Consider the following 17,649-nt stretch of genomic DNA (forward strand, 5'->3'; position numbering starts at 1 on the left):
CTTTCTTCGTTGTTTTAATGATTAATGACAGATCTAAATATCGATGATATCACACATACCAGTTGATCACATTAAAACAAAATAACACAATAATTCGCTAAATAAAAATAGAATTTCGATTTTATTATGTACCTAAATAATACAACAATAATAAAATAACCAATAAAAATATTATGCTAAAATGTTATAAATCGGTACATTTCAAGACGAAAAATTAATAACAATTAATCAAAACACTACTGCTATAATATCTTGCTTCAGATCAAATTATATGCAAATGACATACAAGCTTATTATAATCGTAGTATAATTTTAGTTTCATTTTTTACCCGTTACTGAGCGGTTTGATTTTTGTCTGTAAGTATAATTTGTATGAAATAATGTAACAGAGTGCTCTATACAACTTCTCGCGGATAAGCTGAACTGGCAACTGATACTATCTCAATTTCGAGCCTCGATAGCTCAACAATTGAGCGGACTGCATTTCGAAAGGTCGGCGGTTCAAACCTCTTCTGTTGCACTATTTTTGTACCCACTCCTAGCACAAGCTTTACGCTTAGTTGGAGGGGAAAGGGGAATGCTCATCATTGACATGGCTAATACTCTTTTTTTTTTAAATAACCTTTACAGGATGGAGAAAAAAACTTATTTCCTTCACTTCCTTACTTTGTTGTTGTATTAAAGCGATTGTATACCTACGCCTAAACGTACATAGTTTTTTTTTTTTTCAAATTTTTGTTCCAAGGTAGAGAACTGTCTTGAATTAAGACACTGCAGAGTTCGAAAAATAAAGTAAAATCGTGAATAGATAGGACATGTTGCCAGTTCACAGTCGATAGGTCTATTTGTTACAGAATTTTTTCTATCGAATCATCTTATTTAATAACATAACATACGTAACATAACATGGGCTTGCATACGTTGCGAGGAGTACAATTACACACGAATAATACTGCATAATTATTATAGGGCGGACAAGCCAAATTAATAGCTAACTGTATTGCCCGCTTATAAATAATATATGCAAGTCAATAGTGCTAATTCGGTTGTGTACTCTCTATATACTAAACCAAATTGGCAGGTCTAAAAATAATGTGTAAGTGTGAATAGAACTAAGAAAAAAACGTATTCATCGCTATTGTGATTGGTAGCAAATTCTGCCCCGTGATTGGCTGTGAAAAAATGTAAACAGCGAATCAACCAATCAAAGGACAGAATCTGCTGTCGATTACGATAACGATGAATACGTTTTTCCTCCACAATCGGGGGGCAGATCTACAAAAGTACATTATGCTATCCTTGTCAGGGTTCCGTATCAAAATAATATAAAAGGAACCCTTATACACGGTCTGTTGTTTTGCGATCGCAAATAAAAGGAATTTGTTTTAAGACGGTAAATTACTTTAACCAAATAATTATTTGATTTTTTCTTTCCGAGCTGCGGAACTCTCGGTGGGCGACTGTCTCGCACTTGGCCGGTTTTTTTTTTAAATATAACATTCCTTTTGTCTTGATAATTTAATTAAGTTTTTAGATTGTGTGTGTTACAGAATTAGCAGCACGTAAGTAAATCTTATCTATCAAACTAATTGTGAGCTAGTTAATAAATCTGTAACAAAATATTAACGGAACAAGTAAAAAAAATTATCTTCTAGTAAAATAAAATTCACAAGTTGAAATCTATTTTGAAAATCCGCTCAAAAATGAACCCAACTATTCATACAAACTAATAAAATACAAATTTAATTATGTATATACAGGTGTTGTATTTGGAGTCTATTATACTTTCAATAAATAACCAATAAAAATCTTTTAAGTTTCATTTACACCAGAGCCACAAAATGCGACATTACAGCAAGCCACGTGGCATACAACAAAGCTAAACTTTAGTTTTTTTTTTAAATGTAGCACACTGTATTAACGTAACGTAATATTATTTCGATGTTTTCTTGGCATAGGACTGGCGCAAGCTGTGTGTCGCATGTTGTTGCTCCGGCGTGAAACAGACTTAATAAATAAAGCCTTGGTCTTTATACTGATTGATAAATTGAGGCAGTGTCATATAAACTCGCGGTCAAAAATTGGATGTGCGTATTATTTTACTGTAGATATGTAGGTAGGTTTTAACATGCAAGAGTTATAAAAAACTTTTACAATAATTGGACTTTTTACTACTTAGTTAAATTTAATTTTACCTTTATTGTTTTTTTTTTTGCAAAATATTATAAAAAATAGTTACTCATTGTATTGGAATTGTGTAAATACATAATATTACGTATTAATAAACAAAATTGTGTATATAAAAATAATAAACATAAATGCAATCAATTGGTTGTGCGTGTATCGGATATATCTACGGTGGAAGAGAGAATAATATTTTAGTCCCTGGAATAAAAAAAGTAGGTACCTATAAATAATAGTCTCGTAGTAAGTAACAGTCTAGGTTCTTACTAATAGCTGTTAAACCTCGTGACTTTTGTCTTTAAAATATGTAAAATCCATGTCCTGTTTTTTTAAACAATATTAAAAAGAAAAAGATGAAAGTACTCTAAATTTAGTTTAGAGAAAGACAACAGAATCGGCGCCATTAGTTAATTGTATTCTTTCGAATTTAAACAATCGGTGTCGTGAGTGGTACATCTCACTTTATATCGGTCTATGCCCGATAAACCGATAAAAACCTGTGTTTCTTTCAGTAGGAAGGAGTACTCTTGTTACAATAATTAAAAAATCAATAAATTCACTATTTTTTACCATTTGCCCTAAGATCAGGTAGTCTTTGACTGTTAGTGTCATTTTAGTAGTTGTTATCTATCAGTTTGATTTTAACTTAAAAGTATGATGAGATTTGAATTGTCATATAATTCATTAGCAAATTAGCAACCCTAAAATAATTTTGATTGGTAGACATGTTTTTACACCAGGGACTGGCACGCTTCATCTATGATTACACAAGATTACCCAGGCATGTATAAAAATCATATATAAATCGCACACACAACGAATTACTCATAGCAAGCTGAACCAGACAGCCTGCCCACTGCCAAAGTGGATAGGTCATGTATGTCGCAAAACCGATAATCGTGAAAGCAAAATATGTGTTCTGGATTGGAGACCGCGTACCAACAAGCGCAGCATGGGACGACCTCCACCAGCCCGCTGACTTCACCACCTTAAGATAGCGGGAAGTGGATGGATGAGGAAACCGTGTGTTGGCGCGCTCTCGGGAAGGTATTTGTCCAGCAGTGGATACAAACAGGATGATTGATTGAATCGCAAGACATTTGCATCCTGAGCAATCTTAATAAATAATCATTTGATAACACGTTTCACTGACCGTAGCACCGAATTTTGTCATAACTTTTCCATTAGCTATTTCTACTGTAAGTCCTTGTTTAAACGGCGGTGGTAAAAAAACGTTGCGTTTAAAATCCCACCATTATTAGTGCAAACAACTTTGGAGTTAACACTTACCATCGAGCATTGAAAATTAAAACTAGTGCTGATTCGGTTGCACCCATATCTATAAAAAAAGCCCAAAAGTAGTGCCATCCACATTCTCATAAAACATTGTTTAAAAGACGACATTAATTTTAGAGCTCTCAATTTTGGTAGTTTAGAGGTTTTGTAAAACCAATTAACATCAATGTTCGATTAAAAAGTAACTTGTTCAGAATCGCTTACGTGTGATTAGATGCATGGTTACCTATGTATGAATAAATGCATGGGTACCTACATGTTTCAAGGCAATTAGGCAACGCTTTTAAAATGCACGTTTAAAAAGCTCTCGTACGAACGAGGTATACAATAGTAGCTGGCAAGAAATAATGTACATCAAACTTTAGAAAGAGCTTTCAGCTTCGTAGAGCGCTGTCTCTGTCACTCATTTCTATGTGACGTTTTGTCAGTCTCAATGACAGAGACAACGCTATACGAAACCGCTATCATCCGAAAAGGTTAATTTTAACTATTATGTTAATTAAATAAGTAAATTGCGATTGTAATACATATTATGATCACAAGTTCGGTGCTAGGGGGCAGAATTCTGTTACAAAGAGTAAAAAATTTGTCAATAGTAATAAGTTACAGTATACAGAGGAATGACAATATTGTATCGATAGAAATGCTAAGAGATTATAAGATTACTGAGACTTATTATATTATAATAGTTTTTCTAATTGATATGGCAACACAGTTCATTAGAGAAGTACTCCTAAGATTTAGTACATTATTCTAAGCATTATAGCGTTTCGTTTTTATAGATACGGTAACTAACATACGATTCGTTCCTATGATATGAGCTACTTGTTAATGTATTATTATGATAGTTTTATTACACCTTTATACAGTATGTTTTATTTGTTTGAAATAGTATGGGGTATCATAAACCAAAGGAGATAAACTGTGTTTGGTGATACCACCATTACAGGTAGGAATGTAGAAATATACGTATAGCGGTCTGCCCGCTTCGACATCACTTGCGCAATTATCTTATCTTATCTTTGGACTAAGAGAGAGATAGAGATAAAAGGAGAGAGATAGAGATCAAAGGAGAGAGAGGCGTTTATCAAGTTTAGACCGCAGCGCTGTGCAGTTTGCATCAAGACAACAAATAAAACTAAACAAGACAAAAACACAAGACCAGAATCACTATAGTATTTAAACGTCTTTCTGGAGCAAATCTCTACCCTGAAGGTACTACTAAGTATTTTGTGGTGGTATTTCTCTTTTTTTAACTTTCAATAATAACGTTTTGACAAGGGCTACTAACCAGTAATTAAAATTTTAAAGGGTTTTTAAATGGATCAAGTTCCTTTTCTGTGGATAATTTCCTCTTACTGTTCGAAACATACAAAACACACTGTAAACCTATGACGTGATGTTTTTTACATTATGAATAAATGATTAAATATAATTTTAGGGAATTTAAACGTTTTTTTGGAAATCATACTGCTCTAATATTATTGTCCACTGTTTGTTTCTATTCTTTAGACAATAATATTATTTCAAAAAATTGTATCTGTCCTTGGTTAAAGTTGATAGCACACAGTAGCAAAGCCGCAAGTTACGTAATTTTCAGTAAGTATCTACTGAAAATGCGAATGACGTCACCGTCAGCACAGAGGTCGACTCTGAATTAAGCTAAGGTTAAATATTGTATATGAGTGCGCGTACAAGCGGTAATTTTAGTGTACATTTTTTATGGTAAACTGAGGATGTTATTTGACTAGCGGCTAGCCGGTCATTTCACCAACCTTCGTGGGACTTCGGCCGTAGCTAGTCATCACACTACCGGGAAAACCGTGCTGCCAAGCGATTTAATACGAATAACTCTTCCTTTTCACGTCAAACTTGTGGTTTTCAACCTCTTGCGGCAGTGTGCGATCAATTTAAAACCCCATCTTCTCCTGTCCTATACGAGTATTTTATACCTACACGGAATGGGTAATCCTAACAAACATCAAGAGTTATTATTATCCATACAACAGCCCATACAAAAAGGACTTTAAGGCGTTTTACCACCATATAGAGAGGTAACAGAAGGTCCATTTAACCCAAGGCGTGGTAATAGTACACACTCACACATTATCTGATGCGTATATAAACGCGTGCGACAGCGAGATCAACCTAAAGGCTAGCGTCAATAAACGGAGTGAAGCAGAGTTTTTTGATAACAACAGATTTTAACTCAGCTTTATGTACTTTGACATAAGGTTCAAATTGGCATACTGGAAACAAAACCTAACCTTACCGCGCGAAATACGTTAGTGACGTTTTAGGGGATTCAAAAAAAAATACCAAAATTATTACTTAGAAATTTCTGTTCTAGTATTCTCTCTGAAGTTAAGAAAATAATTGCTATATGCTTAATTTTACTTAGTATGAAATATCGATCGCGGTCTTAATAATTGTTTGGTTGCATTGGTGGGATTGTGCAACGTCTGCAATATCCAAAAAGCTGCGAATGTAATTCGCGTCGCTGCCGCTATGCTAAAGCAAACAAAGTTTAGGTTGAGTTATAATCAAGAAAGGGCCTTGGCTCTGCTGGTATGCATCGCTCCTAAGTCAGCCAAAAGTCGGCTGAGTTGAATAAGCTGAGCTCGCTATCACACGCGTCTATGCATGAGTGCACCTTACGTGTGGTGTCGAGGAGACCTGTTACTTTTCTATTTTGTGGTCTACTGCCATATTGTTTAACATTACATGTAATGAGTAGTGACACATTCAGCGCAATATTAGCTAGTCGAATCTTAAAAATATTTGAGATTAAACATACCTACACTTATTAAAGCAAATCTATACTACATTCTGGGAATGTATTCTCGATTATAAAACACTACATCTACCGGTTATATACAACAAATAAATTATAAAAAAATATATTATAATCGTTAACATATCATACAACTCCTTACTGTCTTAGAATTAAATAAAAATTAGAGATTCGTTCTTTGGAAGAGTCCAGGTTACCTCCTTATTATGTAGAGAGAATAAACACAAAAAATCCCACCCTATATAAAAACATTACGGGTCAGCATAAACTGAGCAACAAAATATTCGGGCAGTTTTCATTGATAAATTGATAAGGAACTAAATCACAGCTAAGTAGACTTCAAAATAGCGTGCAAGAGATAATTCCTTGTGGATTTTCTATTACACGCTATTTTGAACTCTATTTTAGTTGTGATTGAGTTGATTATCAATTTATCAATGAAGATCGCTCGAGCATTTTGCTGCTCAGTGTGCGCTAGTCGTTACGCTAGTCATGGAATGCATTGAAGTAAGATTTGAGCAATGCATTTTATTTTCTGGGCTAGAGCACAGATTAAAAATACAGCCGCATCCACTGTGAAGTTAAGACTTAAAAAAGTACAAGTTTGATAATAATTGCTTGCTATAAGGCGTTATTTGAATTCTACGCTATATTGGAAAAAAGTCACTCAAATTTCAGATTACATGAACAACACAAGAGATTCTGAATTCATTCGGTTACTAAATATTAAAATTTCTAATTTTCTCTTCTCGTCTAAAGTTTTGATACATTAAACCTTTAGAGAACATAATAACGATATAGTGCGTACATTTTGAGATCTCACTCGCCATTTTACCGTACACACTACACAGTACACGTACTTTTGACAGTTGACACATACAACTGTCAAAAGTACGGTTGGTCTTTATATTAAAGACTAAAATCGTACTTTTGACATGAAAGTGGACAGTATAGAGCTAAAATGGCAAGTGAGATCTCAAGATGTAGGTATTCATTAAAGAAACAAATATTTTCAACAATTTGTTCTCGCCAAAACTACACGCCTATATTGTAACAATAAAAAAGGTACTAAGAAAATAATATTTTCGTTAATAATATCGTTGGCTGACAAAATTGACTATTGTTTAAGGCTTCTAAATACCGCAAGATACCGCAAACTTTCGGAATAAATTATTGCCTTTATCATTAACGCACATTGAAAACAAAAGTGACCGAGCAGCACTGCAAATTTTTGAATAGTCATTTTTGTTTTTAATGAGTGATTTGTTGTAAGTAATACGATACTGCAATTTTTAGACCAGCGAATATTAAATTGAAAATGCAGTAAGCGCCTTTCTGCAGGCAATCAAATATCGACCTTATCTCATCTTGATAGAGTTGTAAATAAATACACATACAATTTGCACTAGTACAGTGTCACTCTTTTATTCTCGCGCCGACTGGCAGCTGTTATTACAACTCTATTTGAATTAGATAAGGTCGATTTTCATATAACCGCTCGCAGCATGTACAATGGGGATCCACAGGCAAAACTGATCTCGGAGAGCGCCTCAATAGGTCGGGCCAATGCAAGCTGTCATATTCATAGTTTCTTACTTAGACTAAGGAGATTCGTATGTTTACATGACAATACTTTTTTTTATTGTGGCGTTTAAGGCTTGGTATCCACCTAAGTGGAGAGGAGAGGAGATGTATTGAGTCGACCATTCAGATTCATAATAGATTGGTTGACTATACACATGTTGTCTCCTCGGCGTTTAGTTAGATACCAGACCTGACAGTTCAGTATAGCAAGTTCCACAGAGGATACTACTTCTACGGCCCAGCCTGTCAGAATAAATTGGCAGTGTAGATCCCCATTGTCTGCACTCTCCTCTTACAAAACCGACCGGAGTGAAATCGGAGGAATATTATTATCGATCGAATTTTTAATGGGAGTCGCATTTATGGGGATAGGAAATCACCTTAATGTTAATAAATAGCTTATAACTTATAAGACATTCGTACATATTAGTTATTGTTGATAGTTGCTTGGAATGCTAGGATGTTGGCGAGAGACCGCTTCGGGCGAAGCGTCCACGTCGGGTTATAGCGGATGGGTCGCCGCCTCTCCGGGCAACGAGTGCACGCGCGCGGACAGCAAGTTGTGCAGGATGAACACCGCCGGCTTCGGGCTGCCTTCCATGTCCAATTCCTGAGAAAGAACATCTAACATTTTACTTTGAATCCTCGGATATTGAATTTCAGTGGATGTGGTGAAATATTTAAAACGCTTATAGTTTTATTTGCATGATAAATGTATCATAAAAATGAAATATATAATGACAATCATACAAATTACATTAAAGTGTTAAATGTTTATTGATATTCGGAGTATTTTTTTGCGATTTTTAGGGTACCGTACCTCAAAAGGAATCTTTATAGTCAGTATGTCCGTCTGTCTATCGTATCTGTCAAGAAAACCTATAGAATACTACCCGTTGACCTGGCATCATGAAATTTGGCAGGCAGGTAGGGACTAATAGGTCAAGTAAAAGGAAAAATCTGGAAGATACGTGAAGGAATATAGCACATGCGATACTCACGAGCGTGTCGTCGTCTGCGAAGTGCAGCCACAGCGCCGCGCGGTCGTCGTCTGCAGAGGCGCGCAGTGCGTGCAGCGGGCGGCGATACAACGCGCGCGCACCGCCGCGCCCAAGCGAGCCCGCCGCCTCCCACACGCACACACCGCCCGCGCCCAGCGACAGCCGCGCGCAAGCGCCGCGATACCGACACCCTGCCACACGGGGAAAAGCTCGTTCAGATTATTCCAATTTCTTTTTTGTTTTAAGTTTATAACGTTTTTACGTTTCAAAGACTTATCATAACTGATTGATCTATAAATGAACAGTTTAAGTTGTTAGAAGCTTCAAATTTTGACATTGGGTTCCTTTCATGATATACACTCATTAAGAAAGGATTTAAGGAAATTAGAGTTGGAATCCGCCGCAATGCACCTCGAGCGTAGGTACTCACGGAAAGTGAACTCGGGCTGCGCGCGCACGGCGTGGTGCGCGCCGTCCACCAGCGCGCCGGCCACGGCAGCCAGGTCGTGCGGCGTGTCGGCGCGCAGCGCGCGCACGCACAGGCCGGCCGGCGTGCCCGCGCGCACGCCCAGCGCTGCAGCGCCCTCCGCGCCGCGCCGCCACCACGCCAGCCGCGTGGCCGCCAGCCCGAAGCTCTCCGTAGGCGCGCACCACGCCTCCGCCGACCACGGCGCCGCTTCGTACAGCCTGCTCCACACCAGATTAAAGATATGACTTCGACTAACTCGTTGATTGTCCATATAAATTAAAAAAATTATATATTAGGCCAAAACAAATTGAAAAATAAATTGTAATTAGTAACCTTAATTCGCGGTCTGTAATAGCTACGAAGGTTGGCTGCCAGCCTTCCGCGTCGTCCGAACTGTCGGAGCCGCCGGATGCGACCATCTGGAATTATAATTTTAGAGTATAACACTGTCACTGACAAGCACGTCTTGTCTTTCAAGATAGAATCTAAGATAGTATACTAAGATTTTATTTTTATTAGAATCAGCGCCATAAGCGCCACAAGTGCAGCGCGCGATGCCAGCCCGCGGTCGGCATTCTGAGACTAGATTTAAAATTATACAATATTTTTCACCTGATCCTGCGGCGGCCGTCTCGCAAGCCAGCCCGCGTATCGCACGTCGCCTACTAGCGGGCGCAGCCGCGGCCGGGCACGCGCCAGCGCCGCACGCGCCGCACGCCGCGCCGCCGCGTGCAACGCGCGATGCCAGCCCGCGGCCGACGTACTGCAGGGCGCGCGCAGGGCCAGCGCGTGCACGCCATCCGGAGAGTAGATCTCTATTGTGCGCTCCTCTGAAATCATTAAGCACACTAATATTATAAAGGCGATGTTTGTATGTGTGTGTTTTTTACTCCTTCGCGCAAAAACTACTAGACAGATTTGGCTGAAATTTGGAATGATGATAGATAATATTTTGGATTAGCACATAGGCACATACTTTTTATCCCACAAAATCAAAGAGTTCTAGTATAACATAATGTAACTTTTTATTAGTTTGACTTGTTCATATGTTAGTATTCTATTGAAATTGATAATTGATTTTTCAGCTACTTCCAATTGTCTGAATTGAGTTGAAATTTTGCAGATACATGTGGTTTGGATTAGATGATAAATGATTTTGCCCATTGAGCATCTCTGATGATGGATCAGTTAGTCACGTTTCCTTTTATATATTTAGGTTAAGTTTATTCAACAATTAATATTACCTTCTTAATTATAGTGAACATCAATTTATCCTCCATCCAATCTGTTCATAGTCCATCAAATGATTGCATTTTTTTAATTTATTTATTTATCCATAGTAACAAATGAAAATTTTCTAATCTTACAATCCTTGGCTCCAGCTTAAACCATCTGGGTTTATATGCTGGAGTCCAATTCTGAACTGTACTTACATAAATTATACTAATTTTACATCTTTCTAAATACACTATAATAAATAATTATATATTCTAAGGCACAACATAAAAAAAAAAAAAAACAAAAGTTATAGTGAACTTAGTTATTGTAGTAAACGCAAACTCACCAGGGTCATGGTGTCGCAGATTCTTAGCAACGCAGGCCATTAAGAGTGGCACATATCTAGTGTCGGCTCTGCGGCGGCGCGGCGAGGGCGGCGACGGCGGCGCCTCCACCATGTAGCCGCGTTGCAGCTCCCAACCCACCTCACTAATTATGGATGCTTTACGGAAGTATGGTGTCACTTCCCTTAAATACTTAACTGTAAATAAAGGAAGAATAACTATGTACTATTATTAGTTACTAGCTAAACCCGGCCATGCTTTGCTTTGGCTCAGTCCAATATTAATTATTTATGACTTAAGTATTTCCATTTAAATATAAACACACTATTATAGAGATGCACAATGTTGCGTAATTTCAAGAAAAGCCATGACTACTATCGAGTTTTGCAGTTTTGCGGATACTTGCAATTGAAATAAAACTAAACAAGTCCATAGTTATGAAAATGAGTCCGGACAAGGTATTTATCATATTATCATGTACATAACGCATTTAATTTAAAGACAAAAAAGATGGTGGTCTCAAGACAACTATTCTGTTTGGTGGTTACTTTAAGTATTCAATTTTTTGTACTTATCCAAAAAAAATATGTGAATAATAAAATATATTGAATTAGGCCTATGTTATGTGGCAATAGTATGTTAATAAGATAAGGTAGGATTAGTCATTCAATTTTGCCTAATTGACTTAATTTGTAGGTTAATTCAATTATGGTACTTAGTCAATACAGCAGTATGTCTCATTTCATGATGTAAACCTAATATAAATTACTAAGAATCTTGTTGTTTTTGACAAAAGTTGCAGAGATAGCTCACATCTTAGGCACAGACATAGATTAAGTACTTTCAATCAAAATTCTGAAACTCAAATTCTACATAGAAAAAGTTGTTAGCATCATGTATTTGTAACAGAGATAGTTTGCATCCCAGAGCCAGATATAGGCTACTTTATATCCTGGAATCCAAAGTTCCCATGGGAATTTTAAAACATATCAAGACAGAATATCAAGTTGTGGGCATCTAGAATAATTTGAATACTTGCCTTCTAACTGAACCATTTTCCCTGCTCTTTTTAATGCTTTAACTGCTTCTTCATGTGTGGCATCTTTTAAATCCTCTCCATTGACAGAAAGTATGGCATCTCCAACATACAACTGCTCAGTAAGGTCTGCCGCCATACCCTTGAATATTTTTGATATTAATATGGGCATGTTGTTTTCAATCCCACCTTTTATTGATATACCCAAGCCATTATTGTCTGATTTGACCACTTGGACTAAGCGTTTTTGGTTGGCTATTGCTTCTGGTACTTCTGTGAAGTCGCTGTTCGGTGTTTCGACATTATTGTTGTTTAAGGTTCCGTTTAGGGTCGTTGTGGCGTCATAGCCATCGTCAAGGCACACACTCAGATAGTCGTCTTCTAAGGAACAATGAACCCTGTACCAAACGCCGCGCACGAGGGTTTCCAATAGGCCAGACCTAACGCCTGTAGCGTTGGGACTTTCGCTGCCACCACTAGAGGCACCGTTTTCCACCATAATTCTAAACAAATACTGATACCTTATCTCAGTTTTAATTCTTTAGTAAGTTTGAAAGCCAAAATATGAAGGTCAGAAATGAAATGCGATACAAAGATAACAGTTTCTAATAGTAACTCGATGAACTTTTACATATTTCCTTATAGTTATTAGTTAAAATTCCTTTAAACATTTCGCACTGACCCCAAGTAAATACAATCACAATACGATTCACATTTTTTTGATTTTACAATCAATATTACTATTTACAGGCAAAGTCAGGGTTGCAAGACGTAAGTCGTTATATTACAAGTTACAACATAACACAAATTAGTTTTTTCCCTTTCCAATTTTCAATTTTATTGTTAGAAAACTGTACACAATTATTTTCATTTTATGGCAAAACTCAAAAAGTTTATTAATTTAGAGCATAGCCAGTAGGTAGCTACTTAAAATCAGAATTTTTTCACTCAATAGTCAATACATAGCCCATAGCCATACTCTTTGTAGATACAACATAGTTTGCAACACAGATTCACAGAATACTTTACATAAACTCCTTGCACAGATTTGCAAGATGCAGTACGAAATCGCACAGAATGTAGGTACCTACCTACTCTGTGATTTTTAAATACGATGTAAATTAGTTTTATATAGTTATTATAGTTTATCTAACTATATTATAGTTTTATCCTATCAAAAATATTATTGTGCATTTACAAATTAAATTAATTTAATATCTACTTATTATAATTAATTTAATTACTAGTAATTTCAAATTCTATGCATTTTTTATGGTTTACATCGTTTTTCCTCTTTTTAAAAATATATTACAATTACTTAACTAGTTACTGCAACTTTTCCCGAAAAAATATTATGATATATTTGTTTTATATTCACAGAGTACTTTGTACATTATGATACCAATGCAATCTAGGCTCTTCTATTTGCATGTCTGAAATTACAGTCCTAGAATCCAGAGCAATGAAGCTAGTTAAAAACGAATATATAGTCTGTGACTGTCAATTTCCGAAAATCTTAGATGACATTTCCTATTTGACAATTTGAAATTTTCATTTTAAAATTTTGTAATTGAGTAAAAACTAAAAACAAGAAAATAAATTTACAAAATGTCTTCGAATTTATCTGCTATTGAATTATTAAATATGGGAGATCAGGGAAGAAAGAGACCATTCTTAAATGAATACTGGCCATACATTCTTGGTGGTTTTTTTGGAATAGGCACCGGAGTGATGATTAACTTTGGCACCAAACGTCCCCTCATGAGCGGTGAAGCATTACATAATAACAATAACAATATCAAGACATTTTCTGAATTAAATGCAACCAGTACATGGCAAATATAAAGCTTTAAGCAATTTATATGCATGAACTTTTTCTTTGTAGGTATCCAAAAGCATATCCTTGGTGTGGTGGGTTGGACAGCAGTTTTAACTTATGTGACAAACAAACGACATGAATATTTAGCAGAAAAAGATGCTGTTCTCAGGCATTATATTGAATTGCACCCAGAAGATTTCCCCATTCCCGGTTTGTATTTTTTTGCAGTTCTTAGGTATGTATTTTTATTGAAGTCAACAATAACAGATTTTGTTGTTGTCCTTTCCAGAAAGAAAGAAGATTGGTGACATCTTTGAACCATGGGTACCAATTCGTTAATTTTATATCTATCTAATTATTATTGGTGTATTATGTTTAGTTGCATGTTAGTGCAGATCCAATGTTAAAATAAATTATTACAATTTGGGAATAAAACATTTTGATTTGTGAAAAGGTTTAATGGCAGAAAGTTATAAATAAATAAAGTAAACATTAAGTTAAATTAGCTTAATTTAAATCATATTATTTTGACTAACCTCGTATCAACAATCTCTATGTAGTACTACACTCCTAAAGTCATTTGATAGCATTTGGTCTCCTCTACAACCTCTCAAAGAGAAGGTAACATTTTACTGAACGTCATATATATAAATATCATACATATGGATTAAAAAATATTAAAAATAATTTCCCCACTTCAGAACACTTCTGATTTTAAATAATATAGGTATAAAATGCAAAAATTAAAAAAAAAAAAACATCAAAATCACAGCTGTTTCTGAGGAGTTCCTAAGATTGGCTTTTTAAGGCTTCATTGACTATTTATGGTGATGTATATAATGCTGTGCTAATACACTCATGTATTCAAAGTTTTCACCACAATTTGAGCAAATGTATGATTCATTTAGCTTATTTGGATTAGGATTGAAAATTGAATGATTTCCTATTAACAGGTGCTCTTGTGTACTTTTATTGCTTGTTATATTGTGGGTATAATTATTTTCTTCTTTCCCTGGCAAAGTCATAGTTTTTCCTTCATCTAAACCAATTATATCAATATTTTTGTTAGGATTGTATTCATTCTGTGCTTTGGAAGTATCAGGAATTTGATGTTTTCTTAATTTGTGTAATTTCTGAAACCAAAAATCCACACTATAATAATAGAAGGTAATATGTGAAAAAGCTCATCCAATGAACCAATCTTGATAGAGTTTGGCTCATGTTACATCATCTAGACATCTAGAATCTAAGCCACTTTATTCCAGAAAAAAAAACAACATTTTTAACAGAAATATGTGAATACATTAAATCCACCTAGACAAAGTTTGGAAAAATTATCATAAAATTGATTTTGTTTTCTATATTAAACTGATCACTATATAGATGAACAAAAAACATTGTATTGTATGATTTTTTTTTAACTTACCAGGTCTCTGAGATGAACATATGCTAATGGACAAATATCACATTTGAAATTCTTGACTCCTCTATGTTTCTGTATGTGTCTTGTTAGTTCACTGGATGTGATGAATGATTTGTTACACAATGAACACACCTGAAACAAAAGTATTCAAATATGTATGTATTAAATACTATATATTTTATATTTTTAACTAGAAAAAATTTACTGATATAATATTTTCTTACATGATCCTTTTGTCCAGTGTGGATTTTTATATGAGCTTGCAAATTTCCTTGAGCTGTAAATCTTTTACTGTAACAAGAGACAATTATTTCATTATTTAATTTTTGAGTGTATTTTTGGAAGCAAAACAAAGTAGGATTGAATCTACGGACAAAGTAGGATTGAGGCAACAAAAATCTGAATATCTAGCAGTAGTCATTACTCCGTGTGTGTTTTTTTGTCCTTCAATCACAGCAACAGAACAATGGATCTACATGATTTTTAGGGTTCCATACCTCAAAAGGAAAAACAAAACCCTAATAGTCCGCCCGTCCGAAGAAAACCTTTAGGGTACTTCCCATTGACCTAGAACCATGAAATTTGGCAGGTAGGCAGGTCTTATAGCACTAGTAAAGGAATAAATCCGAAAACCGTGAATTTGTGGTTACATCACAAAAAAGTAAGATAACTGTAACAAGTGGGGTATCATATGAAAGAACTTTACCTGTAATTATATATATAGATTATAGATATATAGATATTGTTAAAGATCTGGAGACTGTATGGGTATAACTGTATGTTAGGTATGGGTTTAGTACAAACCGCCATATCCCTTCCAGGTTAGCCCACTTCCGCACTTACCATCAGATGAGATTGCAGTCAAGGGCTAACTTGTTTCTGAATCAAAAAAAAAAAGACTGGAGAGTGACATAGGCAAGATTTTATTTCAGCAAATCAGAGTTACCATGAGATTTTTAAAACCAAAAACCTAAATCCACACATATAAAGAGTCACAGGCATCAGCTAGATAAAAAAATAATATATTATATCCATTAGAATTAATTAAATGGTAACAATTAAGTACTTACCTACACACTTCACACTGGAAGGGCTTTTCTCCAGTGTGTACCCTCAGATGTATTGTCAGATTGTGCTTCTGCGAAAATCTGCGAGGACAATATCTGCATGCAAATGGTTTGTCCCCTGTATGTGTTCTGTAAAATAACAAGTAAATAAGAATTAGTTGTTTAAGCGTTTTAACTATTGTGAAGATCTGCAGGAACTATTTTTTTTTTTTGTGAGTGCAAAACAAATTACTATTTGAAATAATTAGTAAGGTACCTCATATGCATTTCTAACTGTGCTTGGCATCGGAACTCCTTATTGCATTGATTACATATACAATCTTTCTTGGGTTTTGGTTTTGGGCCTCTCTTTAATTTCTCTGAATCAGGTTTCTTTTTGTAATTGGAAGAACTTTTTTTCTGCACTGGTTGACATTTGCTGTAAGAAATATTAGGCATATATATAAAAGAAATATTACTCATAATATATCATTAATTTTTAAATAGTGTGGATGGTTATATTATTACCATTTCTTTACTATTGTTGGTGGAGTCATGACCTGAAAATGTTATTAAAATGGTTATTAAACTGAAATTATAAGTCATGACAATTAAATAATAATACTTACTAATAAAAATTAACTCACTGTTTAGTCATGATTTACACACATCAAACGTGACAAAAAATGAGTGTGTAAGTAGTGCATACATTTTTATCAATAACGGCCCGTTCACACATGGGAGTCCGTTTTACTGGTACGTTTTTAACGGATACGTCATAATTTTATGCTCTGTTCACACATAGGCACCGTATAACGTTCAACGGATCCATCATTACTGGATGCGATGTGTGAACAGAAAACTCGCAGTATACCGCCACTATACTACAAGGATGGATCTATCCGTTAAAATTCTACGTATCCGTATATTTTTACTGTTCCGTCGTCCAGTATTCGATGACAAAACGGAATGTCATTTTTTTACGGAACGATATTGTTTACTGTATACAGAATACTGTGCCATGTGTGAAGTCGCTCATACAACTACATACGCCATCGACGAAAAAAAAACGTACACGATAAAACGGAACAGTAAAACGGAGACATGTGTGAACCGGCCGTAAGACAGTAAGAAATTTACTTACTATGGGATCAGTCATAACCATAGCATGGCTCACTCTGAAAAAAAAAGCAATGTGGATTTATTTAAATGTTCAATACATTAAAGAGAAATAAGCTTCAAATAAGTAACATCTTTACATTGTTGTTGACATAAACTGTGACCCAGTTTTAAGGTAAAAGATTGTTTTTTAAATATAAATCTATACTAATATTATAAAGTGGCAATTGGGATGTAGGGTTAGTATATTTTAAAAATTCTATGACAGATAGCTACTAACATTATCACCAGAGTGCTACAGGCCATAAATTATGTA

At 35.3% G+C, this 17,649-nt stretch overlaps 3 protein-coding genes across 3 annotated transcripts in view; 1 reads left to right on the top strand and 2 right to left on the bottom strand.

Moving 5' to 3' along the window:
* The window catches only part of LOC123869909 (beta-1-syntrophin), a 26,330-nt gene continuing 8,681 nt past the window's right edge, over positions 1-17,649 (bottom strand). The window contains exons 2-8 of the mRNA XM_045912995.1: positions 11,930-12,849; positions 10,893-11,087; positions 9,941-10,158; positions 9,662-9,747; positions 9,290-9,546; positions 8,860-9,050; positions 1-8,468 (exon numbers count right to left, since the gene is read on the bottom strand). Coding sequence (XP_045768951.1) covers positions 8,361-8,468; positions 8,860-9,050; positions 9,290-9,546; positions 9,662-9,747; positions 9,941-10,158; positions 10,893-11,087; positions 11,930-12,425 — 1,551 coding nt within the window. The 5' untranslated portion in view covers positions 12,426-12,849 and the 3' untranslated portion in view covers positions 1-8,360. The remainder of the gene's footprint in view (positions 8,469-8,859; positions 9,051-9,289; positions 9,547-9,661; positions 9,748-9,940; positions 10,159-10,892; positions 11,088-11,929; positions 12,850-17,649) is intronic.
* On the top strand, positions 13,445-14,256 carry LOC123869915 (NADH dehydrogenase [ubiquinone] 1 subunit C2). The gene is made up of 3 exons (XM_045913006.1): positions 13,445-13,694; positions 13,812-13,955; positions 14,035-14,256. Exons 1-3 carry the CDS (start codon positions 13,535-13,537, stop codon positions 14,082-14,084), a joined length of 354 nt encoding a protein of 117 aa, XP_045768962.1. The 5' UTR covers positions 13,445-13,534; the 3' UTR covers positions 14,085-14,256.
* Positions 14,188-17,649, bottom strand: part of LOC123869911 (zinc finger protein OZF) — a 4,322-nt gene continuing 860 nt past the window's right edge. Inside the window, exons 3-9 of the mRNA XM_045912998.1 lie at positions 17,359-17,392; positions 16,743-16,774; positions 16,492-16,653; positions 16,239-16,364; positions 15,393-15,459; positions 15,172-15,300; positions 14,188-14,878 (exon numbers count right to left, since the gene is read on the bottom strand). Coding sequence (XP_045768954.1) covers positions 14,564-14,878; positions 15,172-15,300; positions 15,393-15,459; positions 16,239-16,364; positions 16,492-16,653; positions 16,743-16,774; positions 17,359-17,392 — 865 coding nt within the window. The 3' untranslated portion in view covers positions 14,188-14,563. The remainder of the gene's footprint in view (positions 14,879-15,171; positions 15,301-15,392; positions 15,460-16,238; positions 16,365-16,491; positions 16,654-16,742; positions 16,775-17,358; positions 17,393-17,649) is intronic.

The sequence above is a fragment of the Maniola jurtina genome, chromosome 11, assembly GCF_905333055.1.
Source record: "Maniola jurtina chromosome 11, ilManJurt1.1, whole genome shotgun sequence".
Classification (NCBI taxonomy): Eukaryota; Metazoa; Arthropoda; class Insecta; order Lepidoptera; family Nymphalidae; genus Maniola; species Maniola jurtina.